Source organism: Limulus polyphemus, unplaced genomic scaffold (genome assembly GCF_000517525.1).
Source record: "Limulus polyphemus unplaced genomic scaffold, Limulus_polyphemus-2.1.2 Scaffold4995, whole genome shotgun sequence".
NCBI lineage: Eukaryota > Metazoa > Arthropoda > Merostomata > Xiphosura > Limulidae > Limulus > Limulus polyphemus.
This window is the reverse complement of record NW_013670605.1, coordinates 64,134-74,625: the sequence shown is the minus strand read 5'-3', so window position 1 is coordinate 74,625 and position 10,492 is coordinate 64,134. Positions and strand designations below refer to the sequence as shown.

Here is a 10,492-nt window from a genome sequence, read left to right as displayed (position 1 = left end):
AAATCAGCTAACGACTGGAGACGTAACAGATGGATGATATTCACCATCAAGTGCATTCGAACATAAAAACGTCTGCTGATTCCATGTTATGATAAGAAATCTACTGAAGTCAGCTTTGTACCAGGAGAAAAGATGTGGTTGTATAATTCCAACAAGACCAAAGGGAAGTTTTCTAAGTTGTCTTCTTCATGGGAAGGCCCACATGACATAATGGATCGTCTCTCAGATGTTACTTTCCGATTAAAATGTGGTCGGCGAGGTAAGCCAAAGGTAGCATTATCACGGTCCAGGACGTTTCAGTTGAAACGAAGTGAACAATGGAACAAATGATGCTGCTGAAAACGTGTCACCTGAAAAAGCCACTGTGGAAGAAGAAACTGTACCTGGTTTTGAGAAGGGAAACAGTGAAGCCCTTGATGAAGTTACTACCTCTGATGTGACTATTACCGATAATGGGACAATTCCCGATGGAGAAGATGAACTCCACGTGAAGCAGAAACCAACGAGATGGAGACCAGTACAGAAGAAGATACATCCTGTAAAACTAAGGTACTTTGTTGTATTTAAATTTTTTGTTTGTAAATTCTGTACATTTAATTGGCTATTGTTCGAGACGAACAATACTAAGGAAGGGGCAGTGTTACAACAGTGGAAGGCACGTGACGTTAGTAACACTTCATGATATTCTAGAAGAATCATGTCTGTTCTTGGCAACTCTAGTATTGTTTACGCGACCTCTATTTATATATATTTATATATAAGCAAATATATAAAGTGTTACGACAGCAGAGGTCACGTAACACGTCATGCACTTCTAAAACGTTCATGAAACCTCGGGAGGTTGCTAGATTTCAGTATTCTTGTACATATAAGATGGTCAGGACGTAACGGCAACAATGTAAGGTGTAATTTAACTGCGGACAGGGAGAGATGTATTGTTGAGCACGTGAGACGTTCGTTGTGAATTATGAAATTAAGTGTATTGCATAGTTGTATTTAGAAAGAATAAACCAGTTTTATTTAAGAAAGGACTTGTATCGCTAAAGTTTCTCCAGAAAGAAATTATACAGAAAATTAACTAACGACCAGAGACGTAACAATATATATATAGGCAAATGAAGTGACGGCATAATAGATAATAGCAGACAGAGAGATTGAAGATATAGACGGACAATTGAGTCAAGCGAGGTAGAAAGTAAAGTGCGTGAATCGTTCGTTGAGAATTATAGCATGTGTTTAAGTTAAAGTGACTGTGGAAATTTAGTGTATTGAAGAGTTGAGTTGAGAAAGAATAAATTAGTTTTATTTAAGAAAGGACTTGTATCGCTGAAGTTTCTCGGAAAGCATTTCTACGGGTAATTAACCAACGAACACAGAGTTGTAACACACTGTTGCGTCAGCGAGGTCACGTGACTCGTTCTCTCGAACCTTCGGGAATTGTCGGGAGATTACTAGATATAGGGTAGCCTGGTATATATAAAAGGGTGACAACGTGACGGGACAATGATGTGTGTAGGTAGTGAGTAATTGATCTGCAGTCACAGGGTATTGTTGAAGTTAACGTTCGTTCGTTATAGTGTTTGTTTTAGCGCGAATGTTGAAATTAAGTGTATCGTAAAGTTATATTCGAAAAGAATAAACCAGTTTTACTAAGAAAGAACTTGTGTCGCTTAAGTTTCGTCGGAACGAAGTTATGGAAAATTAATTAACAACCGGAGACGTAACAATATATATATGTATCCATAATAAACAACCTATTTAGATAAAAATGTCCAAACTGGTATATAACTTTAATGTCAAAATTCATTTAACCTTTTGTATCAAAACTTTGTTCTCATACTCTAACTTCATAAGATCTTCTAACGTATCACGAGTAAAACATTGTTTCTCATAAAGTATCTCACACTCGAGTGTATCAATTTAATTTAAAACGTGTTGAGATTTATCGGTAGCTTTATCTTTTTTTTACCTGCTGTCCAAAACATCCCAGAAACTTTTGGATACACAACCTGTTTTTCTGTCAAAACCAAGCAATTTAACAAACAACTTGTCACTCTTGCAGAACAGTGGAATCCAGAGCTCAGAACTGCTGGAAATTAGACAGGAGTTCTGAATCTTTGTATCCTTTGAAAAAAACAAACAAAGATAAACTTTTACTAGCATCATTTATCACCAATATTATAATGCTTACTAAAAGAAACCTTGTACAAAGGAAGTGAAAATATTAAGAGCTGCTGTGGTTACAAATTTTGAACATAACAGCCAAGAAATAAAGCAAAAGGAATTCATAGATTTACAAAATTTATAAAGTACAGCATTATAATTTGTGTTTTTTCTCATGTGGATAATAAAACCAAATTTGTCCTAAATTCCAGCCTTGATTAGCTAAATCAAACCAATTAGGATAATAGAGGGCTAAAACCAAGGCAACAAATCAAATATAACTAAGCTTCACATAACTATATGCTCCAGCAAAATTTTAAAAGGTTAAACAAACAGCATGTACCAGACAAAGCAGCCAAATCAGATACAGAGTTCAGCTATATAACTCTACACAGAAGTACTCCTTCTGAATTTGAGCTACCAATGTATATACTCACTTTCCCTAATACCTAAGTATGCATTTCTAACATTATCATTCTTACCACCATATAAGCAGTTTATTAAAACCCGTAAAACGTTTAACACCAATGCCAGTTTTCTTACAGTCTAGCTTATGAGAAAATAAATCCAACAATACCTAACAATGTATTTTAAAAAACAAACACTGGAAAGACCTTATACCAGAGAAAGAATGTCCCAACACAAAACATTGTGAACATTAAAACATCTATTTAATATTAGCCATTTTTTATAGTATTAGTGTTTTTATGGCATAAGTTTTGCCACTTTTTGTTTTCAATTTCATCGTAACACAGGTTTTTTTAGCTAATGTATTTTAAAAACTTGTTCTATTTTCCTCTATGAGAAAAAGCTTTCATGTCAGTGTTTTGAAGCCAATATTTTGTTTAGTAGCAGAGCTTCAAGCCCCAAGTTTATAATCCCCATTACAGATGAGCCTTTCTACTTGAAAAAAGCTCATCCCAAAATAAAAAAATATGCACAAAGCATTTAAAAACAAAACAAAGGCAGAAACAAAAGTTATCTAGATATTAATGAAACTGATATCTTCCATAATCATAAAAATCTCATGCACCCAAAATAAAAAAAAGATAATCTATAATAATAAAAGGATGCATCTACTTGTCTGTGTGTGACCACCATAGCTCCAAGAGGAAAGAACCTAGAAAACCTGAAAGTTTGCACACATACTAAGTGAATCCTATGGATTACAACCTGGGTATTATTACTTATCTATGTTTGTGCATACATGTGCATCTTTTTATGTGAAAAACCACATAGAAAAGAAATGTAACTGTGATAGCTCCAAGAGGAAAGAACCTAAAAACTTGAAATTTTGCCCCCATACTAAGTGGACCCTGAGGGTGTACACCTGAGTATTATTACTTATGCATGTGCGTGCATGCACATCTTTTTAATGAGGCAAGCTAGCAAAAAACCACATAGAAAAGAAGTGGTTCCTTATATAACAACTTCTAATATATAGAAAAGTCAATGCATTTTGGTAACAATGCATTTCAACAACGACTTTCATATTATGTTGCTTTGCAATAAAAGTATAACCTAATACTGTTGTTAAGAGGCTATGTGCTGAAAGTATAAAATGGAATGTATAAACTACAAAATAGAAAAAAAATATTCTAATTTAGAGTCTCCATTAATTAAAGAGGTTTGTTTTTTATTACATAACTTTAAAATTAGATCGATATTTTTACTTTCATGTTACATTTTATGCACCTGGCTCTAGGCTTTACAGCTTTTTTTATGTTGCTGGAAAATAAAAAATGTTTAAAATATTTTTGACTGTTCATCTATGCTACAATATGTTCAGAATACACACACACACACACTGACATAGTCATCTGGAATATATCAACCTAATAACCCAAGCGAAGACGGGAACTTTCGCTAATTCATAAATACAATGATGCCTAATAAGTATTACTGGTGAAAAATTATCTACATAAATTAAAATACCTTATCAATATTTGATGATAATGAAAAACTGATTTAACAAGAACATAAATAAATAAAAAAAATGTGTTACCGTTCCAGCACAAAATGAACTGAACGCTGTCCATTGGTCATCATCAGCTTGTATCCACACTTGAACGACACTGTCATGACAAGTGACAATAATGGAATACTGATCTTCCACGACATGAATCCTTCTCACTGGCTCTGTCACTGATGTCTATTGATATAATTATTCATTTTCATTCAGGTCAAACTATAATCAAAATCTTCTCATGTTAGTTCACATGGCTACTTTTATGATCATGTTCCTTTGAAGGATGTTATTGGTTACAGAATTAAGAAATGAGAAAACAATGTAAACAACTAAAAATAAGTAATTTCTATTTAATTCTTATATAAATTTTGATCTTTTATCTAAGACATCTTAAGTTAAGCTTTTACTTATAGAAAAAGATGGAATTTACTTTAGATTACATAAAATATTTGTTAATAATAGCAACAGATTCCAAAGAGAGAACAAGTCTTGTAGTGAAGACAAAGATAGTGGTTAGGATGTAAAACATTAAGTGTGAAACATTTTCTAATACCCTTATTCCATATTTAATACAACACTTAAGTGTGAAACATTTTCTAATACCCTTATTCCATATTTAATACAACACTTAAGTGTGAAACATTTTACAATACCCTTTATTCCATTTCTTAATACAACACTTAAGTGTGAAACATTTTACAATACCCTTATTCCATTTCTTAATACAACACTTAAGTGTGAAACATTTTACAATACCTTTATTCCATTTCTTAATACAACACTTAAGTGTGAAACATTTTACAACACCCTTATTCCATTCTTTAATACACTTACTATTTTCAGGTTTAGCCAATGATGGAATAAGTGCATTCAAAAACTTTCAACTGATGTAAATATTTTTCATCCATTCTGACCTGCTTTTCAGCAGTTGCAAGATCTCTACTATATGCAAAAATATCAATTTTACGAAATTGCCATTAACTGTTCTTGATTTGACATGTTTACCGTAATCCTGTACTAGAACTTGTTTACAAAGAACCATTCGAGCTGACACAGAAACAATCAGTTTCAACATAAATTACAAAGTGCATTACAGGTTATATGCATTGACAACACTCCAGAACTTGTACACTGCACTACAGAAGTAGTGAAACTCAGTGAAAAGTAGTACAACACGGTACATTCTTTATTTAAACACCCCCTATGATGAAACATTATAATAAATTTGTTTCTTTCTTACCTTCAAACATTCAAGCAACTCTAGAGAGTTCACATCATCACAACTAGATGTCATGCAGCTTGTTAGAGGGGAACCTCTGGAATATGTACAATCCTTATATTTTACACTTGGCTCTGGTTTTGAATTATTTATGATAGCCAGTTGATGAATTTCTTTGCCATCACCATTAATAGTATGTAGTACGGTTCCATTTTCTTCCAAATCCTTCCTTGCATGGTTGTCTTGACCATGGCTTACATTAATTGCAATTCTATCTTTTTTCAATCTTGGTGAAATCTTATTCCTTCTAGTTGACACATCTTTACTTCTACATTTTTCTTCCAAATCAATCACTTTTTCCTTGTCAAACATCACATGCTGCAGCTGGTTTGTTACAGTACTCACCGCATCATCATTACGAGGCTCATTTTCATTGTTTTTCACCAAACTAACTATACAGTCATTTTCTGGTTGGTTTTTACTGGTCAGTTTCCTTGAATCTTGCAGTAGTTCACTTTTATCTAAAGAATCAATATTTTCATTGTACAAAGTGATTCCTCTGGATTCACCAAACTGGTCTTTTACAGTTAATTGTTGGATTTGTTCTGTAACTAATGGAGTCAATTCTGTCTCCTTTTCACTGCTTTCAACACTATCACCTTTCTGTCCCCGATCGCTATAAAAACTGTTATTTTTGGAACTACACCCCAACTGTACAGTTTTTTGTAAACTTAGTCTTTCCTTCACAACCTTCAGTTTGAGAACAGCAAATTCTGAATCTGGTAAGACAAAATCTGTGACAGGTTCAAATCTGGAATCCTTTAACAGCTTTTTGAAGAAAGGATGAATTTTGGACATTCTTCTTGAATTCTTGTGAATATGAAACTTTTTCTTCTTAATCTCTTTGGTACTAGTATCACATCTTTCCAGGCTGCTAGGCAACCTGTCGATAGAAGAGTCGAGTTTCAGATGTGGCGAAAAACAACTCTTATTATGAGGATGGCCATCCATTTGTTTCTGATGCAACCTTGGGGATCTTCTGTTTAACAAACATTCTGGATTATTGCTTCTAGGACTGGAGCTGTCATAGTCTAAACTATTATCTCTTTGTTGGTTTGCTCCCCCTGAACATATTTCTCCACGAATGATGTTTTCAGATGTATCCCTTAAGGGAATATTTCTTTTATTTAAAGACATAACAGTTGCCAGACCTTGTTGTTGTTTTTCTTCACAATAACTATTTATAAACTTATTTTCTTTCACATCATGCATATTTGTATCTGACAATATTTCATTCAAAACTGTTCCACCACAAAGGTCTTCAGATTTAACTGCATTTTCGAAGTATGTTTTCTTAGAACTTTCTTGCAACGTATTCAACTGCCTATGGCTGTTACCTGCTGATAAGGTTCTATTTGCATATCCGTTTCCTGACACACGAGTTGTGGTGAGTGACTTTGTTCTTTCTCTGCTCCTTCTTTTCATTTCAAATGAAGTAACATCAGATGACATTTGTTTTTTATTATCACCAGAACATTGGAGGATTTTATCATTAACAGATATACCTCTGAAAGATTGATGCAGACTTACTGTGTCCACATTGGATCTTTTTTGAGTTGTTCCATTACCATGGTCAGCATAATCAGTTCTTTTCTGACCAGTAATACTGTCATGGATGACAGTAGAAGGCTTAAGTTGATCAGCACCATTACCAAAGATGCCTATATCAGTGTATTGTTGATCAGCATTAACATCATGGATGCTAGTATCTGGGTTTAGTGGACCCATATCAACATTCATGGATGACAGTAGAAGGCTTAAGTTGATCAGAACCATTACCAAAGATGCCTATATCAGTGTATTGTTGATCAGCATTAACATCATGGATGCTAGTATCTGGGTTTAGTGGACCCATATCAACATCATGGATGTCAATATCTCTGTGTTGTTGGCCAGATTTAACATCATGAATGTCAGCATATGGGTTTAGTGGACCAAAATCAGTACAATTGATTTCAGTAAGTGGGTTTTGTTGACCAGTTTTAACATTATGGATGTTAGTATCTGGGTTTAATGGACAAATATCAGCATCATGAATGTCATTATGTGGGTATTGTTGACCAGTTTTAACATCATGAATGCCAGTATCTGTGATTAGTGGCCCAATATCAACATCACAGATGTCAGTATGTGGGTTCTGTTGACCAGTTTTAACATCATGAATGGCAGTATCTGTGATTAGAGAACCAATATCAATATCATGTATGTCATTATCTGTGATTAGTGAACCAGTATCAACATCATGGATGTCAGTATGTGGGTTTTGTTGACCAGTTTTAACATCATGAATACCAGTATCTGTGATTAGTGAATCAGTATCAACACCACGGATGTCTGTATCTGTGATTAGTGGACCGATATCAACATTATGAATGCCAGTATCTGGATTTTGTGGACCAATATCAACATCATGTATGTCATTATCTGTGATTAGTGAACCAGTATCAACATCATGGATGTCAGTATGTGGATTTTGTTGACCAGTTTTAACATCATGTATGTCATTATCTGTGATTAGTGAACCAGTATCAACATCATGTATGTCATTATCTGTGATCAATGGACCAGTATCAACATCATGAATGTCATTATGTGGGTTTTGTTGACCAGTTTTAACATCATGAATACCAGTATCTGTGATTAGTGGACCAATATCAACATCATGTATGTCATTATCTGGGATTAGTGAATCAGTATCAACATCATGGATGTCAGTATGTGGATTTTGTTGACCAGTTTTAACATCATGTATGTCATTATCTGGGATTAATGAACCAGTATCAACATCATGGATGTCAGTATGTGGGATTTGTTGACCAGTTTTAACATCATGAATGCCAGTATCTGGATTTTGTGGACCAATATCAACTTCACGGATGTCAGTATGTGGGTTTTGTTGACTAATATCAACATTATGGATGTCAGTATATGAGTTTTGTTGACTATTATCAACATCATGGATGTCAGTATGTGGGTTTTGTTGACTAATATCAACATTATGGATGTTAGTATATGAGTTTTGTTGACTAATATCAACATCATGGATGTCAGTATGTGGGATTAGTGGACCAATATCAACATCATGTATGTCAGTATATGGGTATTGTTGATCAATATCAACATCATGCATGTCAGTATGTGGGTTTTGTTGACCAGTTTTAACATCATGAATGTCAGTAGGTGGGATTAGTGGACCAATATCAACATCATGGATGTCAGTATGTGGATTTTGTTGACCAGTTTTAACATCATGAATGTCAGTATGTGGGATTAGTGGACCAATATCAACATCATGGATGTCAGTATATGGGTCTTGCTGACCAGTTTTAACATCATGAAGGCCAGTATCTGTGATTAGTGGACCAATATCAACATCATGGTTATCAGTATGTGGGTATTGTTGATCAATATCAACATCATGTATATCAGTATATGGGTTTTGTTGACCAGTTTTAACATCATGAATGCCAGTATCTGTGATTAGAGGACCAATATCAACATCATGTATGTCAGTATGTGGGTATTGTGTACCAATATTAACATCATGAATGTCAGTACCTAGAATATGTTGATTTGTAATTTTACAATATATACAATCATCATGTTTTTGATCTTTAAAAGCAACTGGTAAACAAGATTTTGTACTATATTTATCTTTATCAGTTTGAAAAATATCATATTCTGGCTCCCAATCATCCACCAAATAAATATCAAGACTGTTTTCAATACAGTTATTAATGAATGGTTTTGCATTAATTTCATCCTTATCAATACCAACAGGATGTTTATTTGGATAAACTTTGGTTTTACAGTAGACATCAGGTCTTTCTCTTTTTGTAGCATGGCACGTAAAATCATACAGTTTTTCACGTCTTTCAGTTTCGAATGAATCGTTAACATCCCAAGTTTTACTCTCCGAATAAAAACTAAGCACATCTTTATCTAAATAAGTATGGTGTTTTATTTCACTGTCTTCTTTTAGTCCCTTTTCTTTCTTGCTGACATCACACCATTCTGCAGGCTTTCCTCGGATAGAAGAGCTGAACTGGTTACTAACAGACCCTTGCTTACTGTACAGTTCTTCACAGGGATTAACCTCTACAGTGGGATGTTTGTCTTTTATTTCTGGCACATTAGTCCTTTTATTACCATCACAACTGGAAATTATATAAGTGCTTGAGACTTGAGAAAAGTATTGTTCCTTTTTACTAATAGGTTTTGAGTCATAATTTTTGTAGTCTCCAGGTTTTACATCTAATTGATGTTTCACATTCACTCCTTCTTGATTAGTCTTAATAAAATCTCTTTGAGCATATGAGGAATTCTGTTTCTTTTTATCTACTGATAACCATTCCATAATAAATTTACCCTCTCCCAATTTCGTATCTTTAAGCTTCGTACTAACAGTCTGAGGAGAACTTGCTGGAGAACAAACTGTCACAACTCTTGTTTTTAACGTCATAGCATCATTAACGGTCTCTCTAAGGGCTTTGTTTCCTTCCTCGATTTTCTTTTGTACATGTTGCTTGGCCTTTACTCTTCTTTCTAATTTCTATAAAAATAGAAACTGAGTCAAAAAAACATATAGAAATAATCATACAAAGCAGTTACAATCAATTCTTATCACTGTGTAGTGTCTTTTGAAAGGACTAGGTCACAATAAATTCTTACTGGGTGAAAGGACAAGGTCACAAAATCTTACTGGGTGAAATGACTAGGTCACAATAAAATATTACTTGGTGAATCTTGAAAGGACTAGGTCACAATAAAATATTACTGGGTGAATCTTGAAAGGACTAGGTCACAATAAAATCTTCTTGGATGAAAGGACTATTTCACCCAAGATTTTATTGTGACCTAGTCCTTTCATCCAATAAGATTTTATTGTGACCTAGTCCTTTCACCGAATAAGATTTTATTGTGACCTAGTCCTTTCATCCAATAAGATTTTATTGTGACCTAGTCCGGTCACAATAAAATCTTCTTGGATGAAAGGGCTAGGTCACAATAAAATCTTATTGGGTGAAAGGACTAAGTCACAATAAAATCTTATTGGGTGAAAGGACTAAGTCACAATAAAA

General features: G+C 34.0%; 1 protein-coding gene across 1 annotated transcript in view; it reads right to left on the bottom strand.

Moving 5' to 3' along the window:
* Positions 1-7,026: 7,026 nt before the first annotated feature.
* LOC106471970 overlaps positions 7,027-10,492 on the bottom strand; it is a 13,143-nt gene continuing 9,677 nt past the window's right edge. The window contains exon 4 of the mRNA XM_013932598.2: positions 7,027-9,963. Within this exon, the coding sequence (XP_013788052.1) occupies positions 7,141-9,963 (2,823 nt within the window). The 3' untranslated portion in view covers positions 7,027-7,140. The remainder of the gene's footprint in view (positions 9,964-10,492) is intronic.